Here is a 21,867-nt window from a genome sequence, read left to right as displayed (position 1 = left end):
CAGGTCCATCGGAGCACCTCTAAGGCTAGGTTCACACCTGAGCGTTTTACAGCGCATTCCTACGCGCTGTAAAACGCTCAACAGGCAAAAACCAATGTTTCCCTATGGGCATGGTTCTCACCTGAGCGTTTTACAGCGCGTACGAACGCGCTGTAAAACGCCCTACGCCCCAAGAAGTACAGGAGCTTCTTTGGGACGTATTGTCGCGCGTATTGTGGCAGTTTTTCATTGGATGCCTCTGTGGTTAATCACACAAACGCGCGAAGTACGCGCGTTTCCAAAATACAAAAACGCCACAAAATACGTCTCAAAAACGCCAGAAAAAAAAGCCTGTAAAAAGCGCTTATCGAATACGCTCAGGTGTGAACTCAGCCTAACAGTGCCTGTCAAGGGGAGCTGGGCAGATTCCCTCTACACTTTACAATCCAGAGGAGGGCGCTATAATTCTGGGGCCATCTACATGGTAGTAGTGAAGGCTCCCATCACCATAAAGCCTTGCTAAACCAAGGTATCCCAGGCAAGGCAAAGCCACAAAATCAACTTACTGAAACCCAGCCGGACCAGAAAATCACCCCGCACTGCCTCACAAAAGCCGGTATCAGGAACACAGTAAACAAGAGACAAGAGGAATATGTCAGTGAATGGAGGAAGGAGGTGAGAGCATCCCAGAAGCTGACGGTGTACCAGAGCCTGCAGAGAGACTACAAACTGGCCCCATATCTGGAGAAACTAAGGAACCCCAGAGACCGGAAAATCCTGAGCCACTACAGACTGAGCACCCACAGCCTGGCCATCGAATCCGGACGGCATCGACAGAGCTACATGCCTAGAGAAAGCAGACTGTGCCAGCAGTGCCACCTGGAGGCGGTGGAGGATGAGGCCCACTTCCTAATATTCTGTCCCAAATACTCAGCAGTGAGGGATATCCACTTTAGAAGACTCTCTCTGATCTACTCCCAGACTTCAGCTCCATGGAGGAGGAAGAGAAGCTGCCCATCCTGCTGGGAGAGGAAGAGGACACCGTGGATATAGCAGCACAATATATCAGTGCCTGCCACAGACTGAGAGGAGCCTGATATGCCATGGACTCCGATACCCTGACCCAGGGTGTGTCCCCATTTCTCAACCCCCTATTTCCCACATGCTTTGGCAATACTAATGTACAATTTTAGACCTGCCAATAAAGCTTTTTTGGTTTGATTTGATAGATAGATAGTGACATGAGATAAAATAGATATGAGATAGATGTTAGAGAGATAGATAGATAGATGGAGATAAATAGATAGACTTGAGATAGATATTCTAGATAGATAGATATAAGATAGATAATTTTAGGATGAGTCACGAGTGTATCAAACATTAATAAAAATTATTAGATAGATAGATATATTAACAACGACAAAACAACAGCAACAAAAAGTCACAGCACTTCCAGGTAAGGCTAAGGCCATTTTCACATCACCGTTTAGTTTTCAATTGCTCTACATCGTCTGAAGAACAGAAAAAAAAATGGATCGGGAAGGATTTTTTTCCTTATAAAATGAGGTGAATTGGCTTCTACCTCACAGTTTTTTTTCCCCCCTTCCTCTGGATCAACTTGCAGAATAACAGGCCGAACTGGATGGACAGATATATTTTTCAATCTTATAAACTATATTACTGGGTTATATTTGGGGGAGAGGTCTCCCTTATCTAAATTCTGAACGCGCTGCCCATCTGCCTAGTGCAGAGTGTAATATAGCTGGATTTATCATTGCCCTGAAGTTTATAGCTCAAAAGCCCAGGAGAGGCAGGTCTGATAGTGTAAGTCCCATCTGTCCTTGGTAGATAGGACAGACACAACTTTCATCACAAATGTGTAAATATAGCAGCGATACAGACTACTGTGATTCATGTTTCCAGTGTTGGCATGAGTCTGTAAATAAAGCAGTAGGCTGCTACTTGTAGATAGATAGATAGATAGATAGATAGATAGATAGATAGATAGATAGATAGATAGATATGAGATAGATAGATAGATAGATAGATAGATAGATATGAGAGATATGAGATAGATGATAGATAGATAGATAGATAATAAATAGATAGATAGATAGATAGATAGATAGATAATAGATAGAAGATAGATAATAGATAGATAGATAGATAGATAGATAGATAGATAGATGATAGATAGATAGATAGATAGATAGATAGATAGATAATAGATAGAAGATAGATAGATAGATAGATAATAGATAGATAGATAGATAGATAGATAGATAGATATGAGATAGATAGATAGATAGATAGATAGATAGATAATAGATAGATAGATAGATGATAGATAGGAGATAGATAGATGATAGATAATATATAGATAGATAGATAGATAGATAGATATGATATAGATAGAAGATAGATAATAGATAGATAGATAATAGATAGATAGATAGATAGATAGATAGATAGATAGATAGATAGATAGATAGATGATAGATAATATATAGATAGATAGATAGATAGATAGATAGATATGAGATAGATATGAGATAGATAGATAGATAGATAGATAGATAGATAGATAGATAGATAGATAGATAGTAGATAATAGATAGATAGATAGATAGATAGATAGATATGAGATAGATAGATAGAAGATAGATAGATAGATAGATAGATAATAGATAGATAGATAGATAGATAGATAGATAGATAGATGATAGATAGATATAAATAGATAGATAATAGATAGATAATAGATAGATAGATAGATATGAGATAGATAGATATAAATAGATAGATATGATGTAACCCAAGAGCAGTATGAATAGATACCTAATGCAAAGTATTTGCCAATTTGCTGAACATTCTCTGCCGTTTTTATCTCTAGGAACGTTGTGCAGTTTTCCTTTCAATGATCTGCAGAATATTCTAACTAGAAAATCCATAGAAGCCGCAGCAAAAACCTCCATTTCAATAATTTAGAGGAAAATGAACCGTAATGTTTTACAATGGAGAATTTGTTTGACAAAGTGAAAATATCGAGAGCTACAAAATATTTATTTTAGTAACAATTGCAGTAAGTGCGGCCGGGATCTTAAAGCCGAGAGGGAAGAAATATAACGCTGCTACTACAGGTCGATATTAGTAAGCATCCAAATACCTTCCAGAGCGCAGTGCCTACAGTAATGACACCTCTTATCCAGATGATTACGGCGCGCATCTATGGCGGATTTATTTTATATTCTTCAAGGTTAAAATTCAGTCATCATTTCATTACATGCAAGCTCAGAGTGTTACTAAAAACATACATCAATATGTCTGAAAATTGCAGCAAGTAACCCTCTAAAATGAGGGCGGGGCATGACACAATGATTTCCTTTCCAGTTTCCCTTGAATCATATGTATCGTGCTTTGCCCGCATCATGTCAGGAAACCATCAAATATGTCATGTACTCTTTAAATTAGGTTAAAGGGAATATATACTAACAAAAAATTGCTTAAATCAAGTTTTTATATTAACCCTATTTAAAACCTGAAATCTGAGTGCTGAATTTAATAACGGGCTGATACTTTCTGGTCTGGGTAGATCACATCTCAGCAGTCATCTCATTATCATCACAGACAAGATTATAACGACAAGTAATCTCTATCTTTCTGTCACAGCGATGTGATGTCACAGCTCACCTTCTCCCCCTCCCTGCACAATCATTTCCCTAAAGGTCAAAGAGCATAGACGTCATTGAGTTATCTACAGCCGACAGGTTCTATATATGCCAACCGTCTTGATTTTGGTGGTCAAATCCCACAAACCAAGATGAAATGGGGTGGGTTTAAGCAAAGAGGGTAACTCATAAGCACTCCAGGGGCAAAATTTAAAGGGGCTGTCTATGGTATAATGATAAGAAAATGCCATAAATGTCTGATAGGCGCGGGTCACACCTCTGTGACCCACACCTATATCAAAAATGGAGAGCACACCGTGCATGCGCCACGTCCGGTGACATTTTTTGCCATGGGACTTCCAAAAAGACTGAGCAAGTGCCATAGCAGTTAGAGTTTGGCTGTGCATGGGTGGCTTGCTCTCCATTGACTTCCGGGCGCCATTTTTAAGACAGGAGAGGATTCCAGAGGTGGGACCCCCACCAATTTGACATTTATGGCATATCCTAGTGATATACTATAAATATTCTAGATAGGAGTCCCCTTTTACATGTCCTGATTTTAGGAATTTAGATATTGGTAAGTATGCAGGTCCCAATGATCCATATGCCTGCTGTAAGGTGCAATGGAGTAGCTCAGGCAAGATGGCCGCCTACATAATTATATACAGAAAATTGAAAAAAAATATTACAATCCTCCCCCCTAAAAAAAAAACTACAAGAAAATATGTTACATTGTATGGCTTTAATTAGTACAAAAAAACAAAAACAAAAAACCATGGGTGATACATTCCTTTTAATAACATATGCCGACCTACCCCTCCGGCGTCTGAAAAGCCGCCATCTGGTATGCAGCTTGAAAATTCATCCACTTCAGACTTTTGACAAGCTAATAAACTGTATAGTATATTCTAATAAAAACGTCATTAATAATAGTGATTATAATACAAACTTACCCTTGAGTTCACCACCTCTAGCGATACATTTTGGGGCATTGCACTTGGTACTATAAGGAAAAAAAAAAACATGTGTATGAATATATAGGCACACATTATAAATGTATAGTAATCTCTAAAGACACAGTCAAAAAGTCCCAGGGGCATATTGATAAATCATAAGACCCCAAGGCATAACTTTTCTCACTAAAGTCTATAGTTTCAGACTGCATTAAGCCACCACTAGGGGGAGCTAACTGCAGATACAGGTTTACAGCTCTTATTGAACCCAATGTGAGCTGTATAACTGTGCATTTGGTGAGCTCCCCCTAGTGGCCGCTGTAGTCAGCAACTATGACAATGTCATAGCAAGTGAAGGAAATATATCACTATGGATTGTGAAAATATGGATTCACACTTTAGTAAAAGAGCACCTGTCAGCTGGACCAACTCTATTAAACCAGACATAATGCCTGCTAGGGTTGATCCTGCTGATTAAAATGATAATTGTCTTGTTAAAATCAGTTGCAGCATTCCAGAGAAAAAAACACTTTTGTTCTATATACACGTGGGGTTCTGGGCTCCGAGGGGGTGGGCCTATCCCTCAGCTTTACAGAGCTGGCCCTGCCCCCTTGGTGCACTGAAACCCTCATCTGTAGCAAATTTACGAGCTCATGCACATGGCCGTTGCCAGGCCGTGCCTTTATTGCGGCCCACAAACAGCAAGCCCGCAATACACGGGTACCAGCCATGTGTACCCAGCATCACGGAAGCAGACCCGTTGACTTAAATGGGCCCGCAATCCAAGAGGTTGGTGCAGAACGGAGGCACGGAAGCCCACAGAAGCACTACGTAGTGCTTCCGTGGGGTTTCTCTCAAGTGCCTCCACATCTCAAAACATAGAACACGGACCCATTCAAATTGAGGCCTCCAATACACAGAACGGCCGAACAACGGCCATGTGAATGAGCCCTAAGTCTTTTTTTCTCAGGACAGCCAAAACCCGCAGGATCAACCCTATCAGGCAATATGCCTGGTTTATCAGGATTGGTCCTTGTGGCGAAACCAACCTCGCCACTGGGTTTTGGAGGGGACTGGGTACTAGCCTCTTGCCCCAGGATTATGGGCCCTCTCATCAGCCAGGCCTCATTTGTTCACAAAGGACTTGGACTAACTTGAACCCTGGTCTAATTCGTGCCATTTTGGGATGTTAAATGTCTATGTGTATTGAAAAGGGTGGGACATTGTATACGTTGAGTAGGGAGGTCTGTTCCATTGTCTCTCTGTGTGTATTGGCGATGTCCTTTGTCCTGAGAGATAATTGAATTACTTCTCGGTTGTCTCCAGGACAGAGGATATTGTGTATTCGTCTGCCTGTGATGATTGCATCAACCCAGTGTGAGGTAATTCTATCACGGACAGAGGGGAGGATTTTGTGTGGGAGTGTCTGAGTGTATTGTACGTGGTTATTGGCGGTTTTTACAAAACCCTGGGGTGGTAACTTTGTTGGAAGCTGTGTATAAAATGCTTGTGTGTTAAAATAAAGCGAGTTCCTGTTTTATACCTTCATGAAGTCTTGGCTCATGTTTGGCTCATGGGATAACTACACTCTTGGGGATTGCTATATCATAATACTCCCCTGAGTATAAGCTCTTGTAAGAGCTTGCTCCTGGTTCCTGTCTCTGGATTTAGGAGAGGTTCACCCACTAGAGCCTGGAGCCTTGTCGTAGGTCCAGGGTGGGTAGGAGACGGCGAGACCTCCACCAAGCTTCGGCAGTTCGTGGGGTCTGCAGCCCTGACGGTGTCGAGTGGAGTGCTTGGAGTCCTCTGGAAGCACTAGGAGCACCTATCGACGGAGGTACCCGGTCGGGGTGCTAGGCATTCCGTTACAGTCCTGCTGAAATGTGCACTTTAAGATAGATGATCCATATTTAGTGATGTCCTTATCAAGGATCTATATCTTTAGACTCTATATTCAATGATGTCCTTATCGTGGATTAGGTCGCAATGCACAATGCAGCGTCAAACAGTGGTAGGAGCTTCTAGACTCATGAAGACTTAGCTTTTTTATTTTTTTATTATATTTGTTGTTATATTTCATGTGGAAACATATAAAAGCAATGTAATGTCAGCCGGCCTGGCGTGTCCAAAGCACACAGAATATGACAGCCCCGCCATTAAAGCTGACTTCAGTTTTGATCCTTTGTGTCACAGGGTGTCAAGCAATCACAAGGTGAGCTTTCTGCTCTGACATGTCAGTTAGTGACAAAACGGCGCCGTGTGACAACACCGCCGCTGTAAAGAAACTCTGTTCTACGAACAAGAAAATGTATTTTTTCTTTTATTTATTATACTATACAATTCCTAAGATATTTAGTAAATGGGTGAATTATTGAATACATTAAAGGGAAGCTGTCACCGGGATTTTGTGTATAGAGCTGAGGACATGGGTTGCTAGATGGCTGCTAGCACATCCGCAATATCCAGTCCCCATAGCTCTGTGTGCTTTTATTGTGTTAAAAAAAGATTTGATACATATGCAAATTAACCTGAGATGAGTCCTGTATGTGAGATGAGTCAGGGACAGGACTCATCTCAGGTTAATTTGCATATGTATCAAATCGGGTTTTTTACACAATAAAAGCACAGAGCTATGGGGACTGGATATTGCGGATGTGTTAGCGGCCATCTAGCAACCCATGTCCTCAGCTCTATACACAAAATCCCGGTGACAGGTTCCCTTTAAAGGCCACATCATCCCTGAACTGGTCCCTTTAAATCAAGCACCTTATAGAATAGGTGAACACTATCCCTTTAAGAAGTCTGTCCAAAGTGACCATCAGAGGTCTGGAGAACAACTTTATATATCCCTTCTTCAAACCATTCTCGCACTGTTCAAGTCTCGGAAGGTACAGTTTCTCCTTGTGGAGACCACTAGTTGGCACAGGAAGTCTTCTAGATAATGCAATGCTCTCTGGGAAAAATGGTATGCAAATTAGTTCTCATCAAGGAAGTAGAAGGCTACCTCTTTGGTGCCACCTAGTGGAGTTAGCTACCCTATAGGTCAATGACCCTTTTGCAGGTCTTTCAACATGACTAGGATGTAAGCCAAACTATTTCATGGTTTCTTAATACAAATAGTGGGGGGAGTGGAAGGAAGAGGGAGCAGGGAAATCCCGCCCCCCACCTACATAATTGGCCTCTCATCTTGCCAACCAATACCCTGCTCTGCATTAACGTGTGAGAAGAACCATGAAGCAGTTGTCTATGGGTGATTGTCTTTTCCTTACAGAGAAGATTTTGGTTAGGATTATATTCAAAGTCATGTTGTAAGGCCTGTTAAGGAGTCGGACATTGACTTATAGGTAGTTACCTCCACTAGCTGGCACCAAAGAGACATCATTCTTCCTCCTGGATGAGAGCTAATTTGCACGCTGCATGGCCAAAAGGTTCATAAGACGCTCTTGCCTACAGGACCGATTCCTTTCAAAAAAGGGCAGTCCAGTTTTTAAGCAGTCAGGTCTTAGGGTTCACTTATTCTTACGCAGTTTTTCACATTTCAAGAAATAATAGCACCCTCTACAATGATGTACCAAACATATGGGCTTGGTGAGTCGGGGTCCAACATCCACCTTTAGGGGGAGCTCACTGCAAAGAGACCTCTGCTTCAGCTATTTTAATCCATCTACATTGTGCTCCCTCTAGTGGTGGCTTCAGGCGGTCTGGAATTGATCTTTTATTAGTGGTGGAATCCAGGGGATATGGATCTATTTTTAGTAAAAAGTTAGAAATCTGTGGGAGCCCTTAAAGAAAGTGGGGTCAAATTTGCTTGAGCCTTTCTTGTTGAGCTTTGATGGGTCATCTTGCAGAACCTGAATTTAAAGAGAACCAGATAACTTGGCTCCTTACAAACCAGCCAATGTAAATACAATCTGTGGTGGTATGTAGGACATGTGCCCCCTTTGTTATTTTGCCCTAGGTGCCAAATCATTTGGACCACATTGCAATGTTTATTACCAGGAGCCTATAGGTGCTGATTCTTTGGAGCTGCAGAGAGTAAATATATCATCTTTAGATTGAGCTTCTGACACCTGTGCTGTACTGCACCCGCGGCGTTGTCTGCATCTCTGACTGACAGCTGAGACTAAACATCACACTGAGACAGTCTCACAGCTCATGCGCTCTATGCCATGTGCTAATGAAAGTTTTCTAAAAATACATATGTTATGAAAGTCATTCCAATGGTTTGAAATTATAAAATCTTAACACACTATTGAGGAATTCCTAAAAGAATTAAAAGCCTGCCCGGAGTTTTCAAAATAAAGCACCTAAATGAATCTCAGACTGGGAGAAACATTATTTTTGGGCTAAATTCTAAGCGCCATGTCTGGAGGAAACCAGGCACTGCTCATGACCTGTCCAATACCATCCCTACAGTGAAGCATGGTGGTGGAAGCATCAAGCTGTGGGGATTTTTTTCAATGTCTAGGACACGGAGACTGGAAGGAACAAAGTACAGAGATATTCTTAGGGACCTCAAACTGGGCCAAAGATTCACCTTCCAGCAAGACAATACAGGAGAGGCTTATGGACAACTCTGTGGATGTCCTTGAGAGTCCTGACTTGACCCTAATCAAACATCTTTGGAGAGACCTGAAAATGGCTGTCCACCGATGTTCCCTATCCAACCTCACAGAACTTGAGATCATCTGCAGAGAAGAATGGCAAAAAATCCCCGAATCCAAGTAAAAACATTGAGGCATCATCCCCAAGAAGACTGGAGCTGTGATCACTGCCAAAGGGGCTTAAATTAAGTTCTGCGTAAAGGGTCTGAATACTTATGTCAATGCAAGATTTTCATTTCTTTTTTCCAAAAAATTGGCAAAGATTTTGAACATTCTATGTTCTTACTTTCTCCTTATGAGATACTGCAGAATGATCGGGGAAAAACTGGATTTTATTTTTTTAGCACAGGGCATAACAAAATGTGAAAAACTTAAAGGAAGTCTTCAACTTTGGGGGGCTGTCCTCGCAGGTTAAAATAGCTAGAGGTCAAATGACCAAAAAATCCCTTTAGGGTTCCTAATTTATATACAGGTGAAACTCTAAAAATTAGAATATCGTGCAAAAGTTCATTGATTTCAGTAAGGGTACTTTCACACTTGCGGCAGGACGGATCCGACAGGCTGTTCACCCTGTCGGATCCGTCCTTCCGCTATTTCGCCATGCCGCCGGACCGCCGCTCCATCCCCATTGACTATAATGGGGACGGGGGCGGAGCTCCGGCGCAGCACGGTAGTGCACAGCGAAAGGCCGGCGGACTAAAAGCCCTGCATGTCCGACTTTTTAGTCCGGCGGCCTCTCACCGCGAACTGCCGTACTGCGCCGGAGCTCCGCCCCCGTCCCCATTATAGTCAATAGGGACGGAGCGGCGGTCCGGCGGCACGGCGAAATAGCGGAAGGACGGATCCGACAGGGTGAACAGCCTGTCGGATACGTCCTGCCGCAAGTGTGAAAGTAGCCTAATACAACTTGAAATTAGAATTTAGTGAAAAGGTTCCATATTCTAGGCTCAAAGTGTCACACTGTAGTCATCTAATTAATCCAACCCCCTGAGCAAAGGGTACCTCAAAATTGTGACTTTGGGGTTTCATAAACTGTAAGCCATAATCATCCAAATTATAACAAATAAAGGCTTGATATATCTCGCTTTGCATGTAATGAGTCTCTCTCATATGTTAGTTTCACCTTTTAGGTTGCATTACTGAAATAAATGAAATTTGCACAATATTCAAATTTTTGGAGTTTCACCTGTATATATAAAACAACATCTTTTATTATATACTATTTAAAACATGTGTGATTAAAACTATCAGGACGTAACGGGAAATTTTTCTGTTTTATTTTACAGTTTTACTGATAATGGCAGCAGTGGGATCAGTGCTTTATATTATTGCACTGTGTTACTAATAAACATTATTTTTTGAAGTGAGCTGTGTGTTGTTATTGTTTTATCTCATCTCCTCCATATGTTGACGCCTTTTTTATAATATATTTGCTTGTTTGCACTATTTGATCTTGCAATGTGTAATATATTTTTTTGCTACTAAAAGCGGCAACATACAGTCCTGGCCAAAAGTTTTGAGAATTACATAAATATTGGAAATTGGAAAAGTTGCTGCTTAAGTTTTTATAATAGCAATTTGCATATACTCCAGAATGTTATGAAGAGTGATCAGATGAATTGCATAGTCCTTCTTTGCCATGAAAATTAACTTAATCCCAAAAAAAACTTTCCACTGCATTTCATTGCTGTCATTAAAGGACCTGCTGAGATCATTTCAGTAATCGTCTTGTTAACTCAGGTGAGAATGTTGACGAGCACAAGGCTGGAGATCATTATGTCAGGCTGATTGGGTTAAAATGGTAGACTTGACATGTTAAAAGGAGGGTGATGCTTGAAATCATTGTTCTTCCATTGTTAACCATGGTGACCTGCAAAGAAACGCGTGCAGCCATCATTGCGTTGCATAAAAATGGCTTCACAGGCAAGGATATTGTGGCTACTAAGAATGCACCTCAATCAACAATTTATAGGATCATCAAAAACTTCAAGGAAAGAGGTTCAATTCTTGTTAAGATGGCTTCAGGGCGTCCAAGAAAGTCCAGCAAGTGCCAGGATCATCTCCTAAAGAGGATTCAGCTGGGGGATCGGAGTGCCACCAGTGCAGAGCTTGCTCAGGAATGGCAGCAGGCAGGTGTGAGCGCATCTGCACGCACAGTAAGGCGAAGACTTTTGGAAGATGGCCTGGTGTCAAGAAGGGCAGCAAAAAAGCCACTTCTCTCCAAAAAAAACATCAGGGACAGATTGATCTTCTGCAGAAAGTATGGTGAATGGACTGCTGAGGACTGGGGCAAAGTCATATTCTCCAATGAAGCCTCTTTCCGATTGTTTGGGGCATCTGGGAAAAGGCTTGTCCGGAGAAGAAAAGGTGAGCGCTACCATCAGTCCTGTGTCATGCCAACAGTAAAGCATCCTGAGACCATTCATGTGTGGGGTTGCTTCTCATCCAAGGGAGTGGGCTCACTCACAATTTTGCCCAAAAACACAGCCATGAATAAAGAATGGTACCAAAACACCCTCCAACAGCAACTTCTTTCAACAATCCAACAACAGTTTGGTGAAGAACAATGCATTTTCCAGCACGATGGAGCACCGTGCCATAAGGCAAAAGCTCGGGGACCAAAACGTTGACATTTTGGGTCCATGGCCTGGAAACTCCCCAGATCTTAATCCCATTGAGAACTTGTGGTCAATCCTCAAGAGGCGGGTGGACAAACAAAAACCCACTAATTCTGACAAACTCCAAGAAGTGATTATGAAAGAATGGGTTGCTATCAGTCAGGAATTGGCCCAGAAGTTAATTGAGAGCATGCCCAGTCGAATTGCAGAGGTCCTGAAAAAGAAGGGCCAACACTGCAAATACTGACTCTTTGCATAAATGTCATGTAATTGTCGATAAAAGCCTTTGAAACGTATGAAGTGCGTGTAATTATATTTCACTACATGACAGAAACAACTGAAACAAAGATCTAAAAGCAGTTCAGCAGCAAACTTTGTGAAAACTAATATTTGTGTCATTCTTCCTGCCAATTATATTTGTTGTCCCTCGTCTACTCCCTGCCTAAAACTCAGCGACAAACACTACCCCTCCCGAGATGTTTCGCCGCATGTGCGGCTTCGTCGAAGTTGGGGTAATAGCGTTTGCGCGCCAGAAAGTGCCCTATTAAATAGCCTAACTCCCCTCCCTCTCCAGTCATTTTCTCCAATGTCAAGCCCCCACTGGTAATTGACAGGTATAACCAGTAAGCGAGACGAGCTGCGCGTCATCAAGACACGTGCGCTCCATCTCCTCCCCCTGTTAATCAACTCCTTTCTGCGCACGTCCCCTCCCATCTCACCACACTGGAGACACCGTCTATCAGTGGAAGGAGAGAGAGGTCGCGCATCACATGACCCAATACTAAATAACCCTTCCATTGCTGCACAACCTGCATATATTCGATATGATACAATGGATGGTTATGTTATTATAAGTGTTGTTGATTAACTACCCCTCCCGACATGCGGCGAAACATGTCGAGAGGGGTAGTGTTTGTTGCTGAGTTTTAGGCAGAGAATAGAAGAGGGACAACAAATATAATTGGCACGGAGAGATCACAGGGAAAGTGCGATATTTGTGTAGCGAATTGTGTGTGTGATGAGACAAGCTATGTGAATTGATACATAAAATGCCACAGTGTATCAAGACGAGAGAGTGTAGTGTGCATGTGATTGGATATAAAGCGGTGATCACCGCAGTAGGACCACATTATCCGCTCTCGCCTCCATAGTATATTGCTGCTGTTAGCAAAAAATATATTACACATTGCAAGATCAAATAGTGCAAACAAGCAAATATATTATAAAAGGTGTCAACATATGGAGGAGATGAGATAAAACAATAACAACACACAGCTTACTTCAAAAAATAGTGTTTATTAGTAACACAGTGTGCTATAATATAAAGCACTGATCCCACTGCTGCTATTATCAGTAAAACTGTAAAATAAAACTGAAAAATGTCCCCTGTTAAGTCCTAATAGTTTTAATCACACTTATTTTTTTTCTATGTTACATGTTTTAAATAGTATATAATAAAAGATGTAGTTTTATATATATATAAGTTAGGACCCCTAAAGGGATTTTTTTGGTCATTTGACCACTAGCTATTTTGTGAGTATTTATCCCGAGGGTTCCAGCAAGGGCCCAACTTTGTGTTTCCTCACAGGTAAAGAAACGCCCACCTGTTGCAAGATTGACAAGGGCAGATATTTAACCAAGCCCTGAAAATATCCTGCCGAGCAAAGGCAGAAGCTCTGCTTTAGCTTCGGAGCAGGGACTGCGCAGGCAACGCTACCTGGAAGCCCTGCCCTTGCTCGACTAATTGGAACAGTGGCACAGGCAGTAAATTAGCAGGGATGAGCTAAATGTCCGGCCTTTTCAATCTTGCAGCAGGTTGGCACTTCTTGTCCTGCAGAAACAGTCCCCCATAGGTGAAGAAGTCGTGTTAATGAGAAGAATCGATGCATTAGAATCGATTCGCTCATCTCTAGTCTTAAGACTTTCTGAATGCATTGCATAAAAGTTCAAGGAACTTTACATTGCCATTTGGCGCCTCCATTTAGATGTTCAAGGAACTTTACATAACCACCTGATGTCTGCATATGAAAGTTCAAGGAACATTGCCATATGGTGTCTACATATGGATCGTCAAGGAACTTTACAACACCACCTGGTGTCTGCATATGAAAGTTTAAGGAATTTTACATTGCCACCTGGTGTTTGCATACAGAAGGTCAAGAAACATCCCCACCTGGAGTCTGCATATGGAAGTTCAAGAAACATCACCACCTGGTGTCTGCATATGGAAGTTCAAGAAACATCACCACCTGGTGTCTGCATATGGAAGTTCATAAGCCTTAGAATAATTTACAGCCAACTAGTGCATTATTAAGAATAGCCAAAGTAATATTGAAGAACTCAGCAGTAATTTCAAATTTAAATTCTTGGCCACTTGTACAGACATATATCTTACCATCAGACAGAGTTGTAACTGAGTGTTCCTCTGTAGAGACACCTGGACCATAGCGATTGTATGCTAAGACTCTTATGTTGTATTCTGTAAACTTTCGAAGACCTTCCAATCTGTAGGACAGCCCATCAACTTCAATATTCTGTGAAATGAGAAGAGAAAAATGAAACCCTACTTATTTTATTTGGAATAATACTTATAATTACTTTAGGTTTCATGAAGGTATAAAGGTATATCAACATAATAGAGGGGCTTCCTATCCCATTCCACTATGTAAGGGAGGCTCATGTGCTGTTGGACCCTGTGTGTCCAAGTGATACAGCGGAATCCATCATAAATGTATATAGCCAGACATTGCTATTACCGCCAGTAACAGTTAAATGGAGAGAAATAGAGATCCCAGACCCATGATGAACTCTGCTTTTTTAAGGGGTTGTCTTCATGAGCCATCCCCTTTAATGCCCGCAAAACATGTAATTTCTATTGCAAAATACAACACTAAATATTTAAACTACCAAGTATGACTCAAAAGTGTCATGTAGCACACAGTAATAAAGGTCTTTCTCCTGGTTTCTGAAAAGCATGTTTTCCCACAGCATTCCAAGTGGTAAGGCATGGTATTGCAGCTTTAGAAGACCTATCCCTGTGCATAATCAAAATAATGTGGCAGAATTACGATACAATAAAAGGCAATTTGATGCCTGCACTTCACATTAACCAAGCAAAACCATTAATTGACTCTGAGACCTATAAAGGAAGGTTAAACAAATTAATTCATTGGATGAATTTTCTTCCGTTCTTTGGCAACATTGTAACTGGTAATGTTTTACATGGGTCTTGATACAGTGATGGATGACAAATAGACATTTTCAGGTTTAGCCTGTCAAACTTAATAGCAGAAATGATTTGGGGAGTTCCTGGGAAAGGCTGAGCTGCCTCTTGAGTGATCTCTATGTAGCACGGCTCAGTATTTAATTATACCACAGACCATTTATGCCTTTGGCTTTATTAAATCCTGTTACACTCCACAGTAATTATATTTTCCACTGGTGAAATCTCCATCAAAAACAGAACCCAATATTTTAGTCACATCCATTTTCGTCGCTCTCCTGACTCCTGATTTTGATATTAAGCGACTTTGATTTATGACTCTGCGGATGAAAGTTTAGATGGTGAAGACGACTTCGCAGAATATCAAAATGGATAGTTTAGACCAGAGAGTAAAAATATTTTTTAAAATGTAGAAATCACTTCTGTCTCTGATTTCTTAATAGACCCGGACCCTGTGTCACCGCACCTTTAATGTGGCCAATAAAAGTTGGAATGGCGTACAAAGATGGGGTCTCTGACCTTACTGAGAAAGGAAAATGGACGTGGCAATAAAATTATTCTGTGTTATAGTGAGTCTATTCTAATTTTATAGCCTCTGTCTTTCGGTTTAATTAAAATGATTCCACTAAACGTCCTTTTTGAACAGAGAATAGGATAATTTCTGACTTTAAGGTAGACCTGAGGTAGGACATTGCTAGGATCATTAAAGAAGCACTCCAAGTCTTTTTTATTTTATTATTTTAAGTAAGAATTACTTCCACTCCATATTTCCAATGCCTGGTTTCTGATATGTTTATTCTCGGGTCCATCTTGTCTGCTTCTTCTCCTTCCTGGGGAGAGGTGAAAGTGTCTCCCAGTGCTAAACCTCAGTCATGCTAGGAGAAGAAAACTACATTTCTCAAAATGCTCTATGGTCTGTAATGCTGATGGGAGTGGAGTTAAAGCAGTACTAGCCAAAGAGAAGGGGAGGTGTGGAGGACATCTTACTATAGTTCTCTGTAAGTCAGGGCACAAGAGGAGAATGACCTCTGGAGAACACAGTGACCCCCTAAAGCCGGTGGATAGTCAGAGTAGGGGGGGTCATGTAATGTGATGGCCAGATATAGAAGGCAGGAAAAGTAGAAGAAGAAAGGAAGAACAGAAGCACTTTGAGTTTTGACATCACATCATCAAATGCTCCAAAAAGAAAAACCCAGCATGCTTCTTTAAAATCTTTTCCTATGCCAGTAAAACTTGCCATTTCCCCATGTGAGGTTCCAAAGCTAGTAAAAAGTCCGACTTTGGCTTACACAGAGGCATTTCCAAAAGGTGGCACTATCTCGGTGAGATTGCATATTATTTTCCCATTGACAGTTGTCACTAAGTCTCCACCCACAGCTGGTCTCCTTAAAGACAGTACCCCAATTTTGTGTAAATGTTATTACTATTATTTGGTCTACACTATAATTTGGGCAGTGTAATTTTAATATGCAGCAAATGGCACTGTTCTGTAGAGCCATGGGGTCATTGAGGAGACAGGCACCACCACTGGAAATAATTCAGATGCCCCATTGGCATACCTAATTCTTGATGCTTTCACTTGAAACATATAGTCTTGAAAAGATCAGAAGATCCAAAGAAAATCAACTTTGTTTATAACATATGCTTGCATTAAAAATGGGTGTGACAACGGTGCTGCCTAGAATTAGGGTAAGGCCACCGGGTCAGGTTTCCTGACGCAGTTTTGGAAGCCAAATCCAAACCCAAAGTATTAAGGACAGATACAACTTTTTTGAATTCACTAATGGTTTAACAGTCAAAACTTTATCAGGAAGCGTGACTATGTGGCCCTCAAAAGGTCAGAGCAACAAATTAAAAGAAAGGCAATGACTATAGATTACTAAAAACAATTTGAGGTTAGTTATTAATTCAAAGTAGTAGGTAGAACCTTTTTTGTAGAGGAAAGGTGACCCCCATCATCAATATAGGAAAAGATTCTTCACAGTTAGAGCAGTCAATCTCTATCTTATATTTTAAACTGTAAGTAAGAGGTCACTAACTTTCACAAAAGTTTTGATATGTCATAGGGACATGTCAGCAGTTGTGATCGGTGGGGGTTTGAGTGCTGAGATCCCCACCAATCCCAAGAATGAGGGGAGAGATGCAAGAGCATATAGTGCTCTATCCTCACTGCTGAGGATGGAATCAAGAAGAGTCTATAAACTTATTTGAAGCCAACCTAGTGCAGCCAGGAGTAAGAGCATGATATGCACATGCTTCTAGGGATCTGTGGGAGTCTTTGCACTCAGACCCCCACAAATCAAAACTTCTGTCTCTATGACATATCAAAAGGTTTGCAAAAAGTTAGTGACCCTATAAGCTACAATTAAGATGAGGGAATTGAATGAATACAGGGAAATGATGGGGTTGGACCAATTTTAGACCCAAGAAGTAACAATGGCTATGAACACCCTATAATGGTTGAACTTAAAGTTACCCTCTGGCTCAACACAAAAAAGTTCACATTAACTGGGGAATGAACAGAACATTTACATGGTGACCTCTTTTTCACCTTTCTGCTGCAGATCCACCAATTCCTGAGCTCTTCTTCTGTCATTCAAGATGGCTGCACCACTTCTCAGACTACCTGAGCATACTGCGGTCTCAGATTGGCCGGCCTGCTGGTCTCAGATTGGCCAGAACTGCACGCAAGAGCAAGGCTGGACAAACAAGGAGTGTCTTGGGCTACCGATGCCCAGTATAAATCATGTAGTCTGAGTGCGGCCATCCTGGATAAAAGAAGAGGAGCCAGGGAATCTTCAGTTCTGGAGCAGAGAAGAAAAAAGGTCCCCATGTACATGTTCTGTTCATACCCCAGTTAGGCCAGGTTCAAATTTCTGTTAGTGTTATTTTCTTCTGATCCATCAGAAGATCTGAGATCTGTTATTTTTGGGCGAAAATGTTCTTCTCACAGGACTTCTTTTCCTTTGTAAAATAATGGATCTCAAATGAAACTTACAAAAATTAGCCTAATGGATGCTCAAAATAAAGGAAAAGTTTATTTTTATTTTTTTCTGATCTTCTGATGAATCAGAAGAACAGAAAACTAAACAGTGATGTGAACATGCCCTTAATATGATTTTTTTCTTGAACAAGAGGGTAAGCGTTAATGGACGAATGTATGTCTCAAGCATGTAGCAAATGCTCCACTAGACAAATTAAAATTTCTGCATGATTTACAGTAAAAATGATCTTCAGATACTTCATCATCACAGAACGTGAACATTATCGCCTGTTCTACCTCATTTCTTCAATGATGTTCACACATGTTTTATAAGCACGTGCAGCATCGTGTAAGTTCATTTCCCTCTGATGACTTTTTTATGTCCATCCAGAGAAGTGACCTCCAGATCTGCACTTAATTACTTTAGATTCAGTCCGACTAATGATCTAAGAAGCGACCATCCTGCAGTAATCGCTCTGGGCATGATGATTGCGGAGCCTAATATCTTGTACTCCCTCAATGACTTGTTATACATATAGTACATAGTATTAAACAGCTTTATGCAATCACCGTCACAGTCTTCTAATCGATATTTGGGGGGAATAAAATGGGGTATGACGAAGACATTCCAGAAAATGCTAAAATATGTAAATCATAAGAGCTCCTAATTAAGATGCTACATGAGGAGCAATGGTAGATTTTAATTTTATATATCTGACAAGTCAATATACAAGAAAAAAATATACATAAAAAAATAAAGATAATTTTTGAACTCAAGAATCAATAGAGATTTATTATAATTTTGCAATGCTTCACTTTAATTCACTTCATGGGCACCAGTCCAACTACTGTATTATGACATCTATAAAAGAGCTGGATTTAAAGAGTACCTATCAGCAGGACAAACCCTATAAAGTGAATAGAGATGAGCGAAGTTTTGAAAAATTCCATTCGGCAGCTTTGCCGAAGTTCCACAAGAAATTTGATCCGTTCCAAATTAATTTGTCACCAATTGCTATAAATCAGGTATAGCCAGGCCACTCTGCCTTTGGGTATGGCCACACTGAGCGCCCGTGCTGTGGTGAAGAACCACACAGCCAATTAGCCTGCAGTTGGCTTTCATTAAATAATGAAGACCGCACTTTATAGTACTTCTTCATTGTTAATGGCCGCGCGGCACCTTTAATACACCTTTAAGCAGGGACTGTACCCACTTCCCCAACCCCAGCGCTCTCCTGCCCTGCAAGTAGGAGCCCTTCTTCTGCCATCTGCTTTTCCTCCTTTTCCACATCATCTAATATCGATGAGAAAATGTCATCAGGAACATCCAGCTCCTTCTCTCTCTGCATCTTGCTGACTTTTCTAGGACATGGAGACTTTGAAGGATTATATGAAAGAAGTAAAGCCAGTAAAAGATGAGGATGGTCATCATTAATACCTGGTCTCCCTAAAAGGTGCAGACTTGATTGTATTAGTTGGCATGCTGGCAGTGGAATACTGAAGGCTTCCATCTTATTGGTATTGAATTACATATCTTAGTTTACAGCTGATGTGGGAATAAGTAAATAAAGGAATAAATAAAACTTATGCAGAATAAGTCTCCTTGCACTGTCCCTGCAGTCTCCCTGCGCTCTCCCTGTACTCTCCTTGCACAGTTCCTCAACAAAATTCTTCTATTAATCATAATTTTCAGCAACACTGTACCTAGCACATGAGCACTAGCCATTTCTCTCTCTAAGCTCAGCCCACCAGACAATCACAGAGAATACACAGGGTGGGGGTTTTATAGGGCTGTGACATCACAGGTGGATGGCTATTTGCAGACTGGCTGGCTGCATGGCAGTATGGGTGATCTTGCATTTCCAGGCTTGTCTCTTCTACAATGTTTCGGTTTGTAAAACATACAGCCTCCGTTTTACAAAAAACGGATTAATTACCATGAAGCGCAAGGAAATTTAGATTCGTTGCACATTAAAGTTTTCCTAAACTTCGGACCAAATTCCGCTTTGACTGCTTCGATTCGCTCAACCCTACAAGTGGGCATACTGTCTGGTAGGGTTGATCTTGCTGATTAAAATGATACCTGCCTTGTGAAAATCAGACTTTTATTCTTTACTCAAAGGACAGCGTGCATGCACTGAGAAGCATGGCCAGCACTGGAAAGTTGAGGAACTTAAGTACATTATTTGGTTGTATGTTGAGTTGGATTCCCTGAAATATTTCCCGATCACTCACCTGTTCTCTCCCTGAAATAGTCTCTGTACACAGTACTCTGTAGCCCTGGACAGGACCATTTGCATAGGCAGGGGGTTCCCATGAAATCAAAATCGAGGTAGGTGAAGTTGAGATCACTTGTAGATTTTCGACTGGTCCCGGAACTTGCACTGGAAATAAAATACACAAATTCTATTAAATTAAAATTTTCATTAAATCCTAGAAATTTAATTTTACATTTGAACATTATTTCACTGGAGATATATGAGACAGGAAAATAAACAGTGCAAAAAAGTTCTGATTTCCTATAGGGCTCCTGGTCCTTTTCTTTCATGGCTTGCTGTAATGCTGAAATTGGTTATTAAAGGGGTTGTCCACTTTTCAGAAATTTGTTTACAAGAAGGCAATGGTATAAAATAAAAAATATCCAGTACTCATCTATATTAACCCCTCCCCCCTGGTCCTGCAGAGATGATGTCACATACATCATTCATATGTTATCTTCACTTAGACCAGTGATTGGCTGCAATGATCATATGATATGTATGTGACTTCTTGTAGGTCTGATGGGGACCACCAGAGCAACAGGCAGATTTAATGGGTGAGTACTGGTTCTTTTTATCTTCTGTATATTCTATCACCTGCTTCTAGTTAAGTTTATACAATCCCAGACAACAACTTTAAATGTATTCTGCACACTAATGGGTGGTCTATTTAAGAAAACTCAAGGAATTCTTTGGCAGAGTAGCCCCCATTAAAGGGATTTTCCTGGAGTAAAATATTGGAGACCTATCCTCACCTCAGGATAGGTCATCAATTTCTGAATGGTGGAGATCTAACTCCAGCTGTTGAAGAGTCTGTGGGCAGAGGATCCCCTATTAAAGGGCTTTTCCTGGAGTAAAATATTGGAGACCTATCCTCCTCAGGATAGGTCATCAGTATCTGATTGGTGGAGATCTAACTCCAGCTGTGAAAGAGTCTGTGGTGCTGTGGTGAGCGCTGTGGCTACTTCCTAACCAGCAACATCACGTTCATCAATCACATGGACTATGTGCAAGCTGTGCTTGATATCCTGCGAGAAGGTTGCAGCACTCTTTAAAAAGCTCATAGATGGTGGTTCAAGGTGTCAGACCCTCGCTGATTAGGTATTGATGATTTACCGTGAGGATAGGTCATCAATATTTGACTCCTGGAAAATCCCTTTAAGGACCTTTATCAATAAGCAACATTGTAGAGCCACAACATCACAGCATCTCTTCTGCTGGAGGACCCAGCATATCTATACACTTTATGCTGAATGCCTGTTGATTCCAATATCAACTGTGCAATGCTTCATCTGTTCCACTGTGAGGAAGTCCAAAACTTGTGGAAAGATTGTCCTACAGTTTACAGCTGATCCTTAAAGGTCTTGGCCACCTTTGGAGAGCGGAAGGGTTTGGAAACCTTCCTCTTCTAGGCAGACTGCAAAGGGAAGCATATTTACCTGCTCCCGCCACTGCGTCTTGGCTGCTTCGTTGCCCAGCTTCAGATGCCTTGCTTGGGCACCTCACTGTCAACATGCACTTTGACACTGCTGCATTCAATCACGGCCACAGAGGTGACCTTCTCATCTTGCGTCATGTCAA

At 41.1% G+C, this 21,867-nt stretch overlaps 1 protein-coding gene across 1 annotated transcript in view; it reads right to left on the bottom strand.

Annotated features, from left to right (window-relative positions):
• Window positions 1-21,867, bottom strand: part of DCC (DCC netrin 1 receptor) — a 507,302-nt gene that overhangs the window by 181,911 nt on the left and 303,524 nt on the right. Inside the window, exons 12-14 of the mRNA XM_040419605.1 lie at window positions 20,264-20,412; window positions 14,218-14,356; window positions 4,601-4,650 (exon numbers count right to left, since the gene is read on the bottom strand). Of these exons, the coding sequence (XP_040275539.1) occupies window positions 4,601-4,650; window positions 14,218-14,356; window positions 20,264-20,412 (338 nt within the window). The remainder of the gene's footprint in view (window positions 1-4,600; window positions 4,651-14,217; window positions 14,357-20,263; window positions 20,413-21,867) is intronic.

The sequence above is a fragment of the Bufo bufo genome, chromosome 2, assembly GCF_905171765.1.
Source record: "Bufo bufo chromosome 2, aBufBuf1.1, whole genome shotgun sequence".
Lineage (NCBI taxonomy): Eukaryota > Metazoa > Chordata > Amphibia > Anura > Bufonidae > Bufo > Bufo bufo.
The sequence above is the reverse complement of the archived record's forward strand: the minus strand, read 5'-3'. Positions and strand labels throughout refer to the sequence as shown.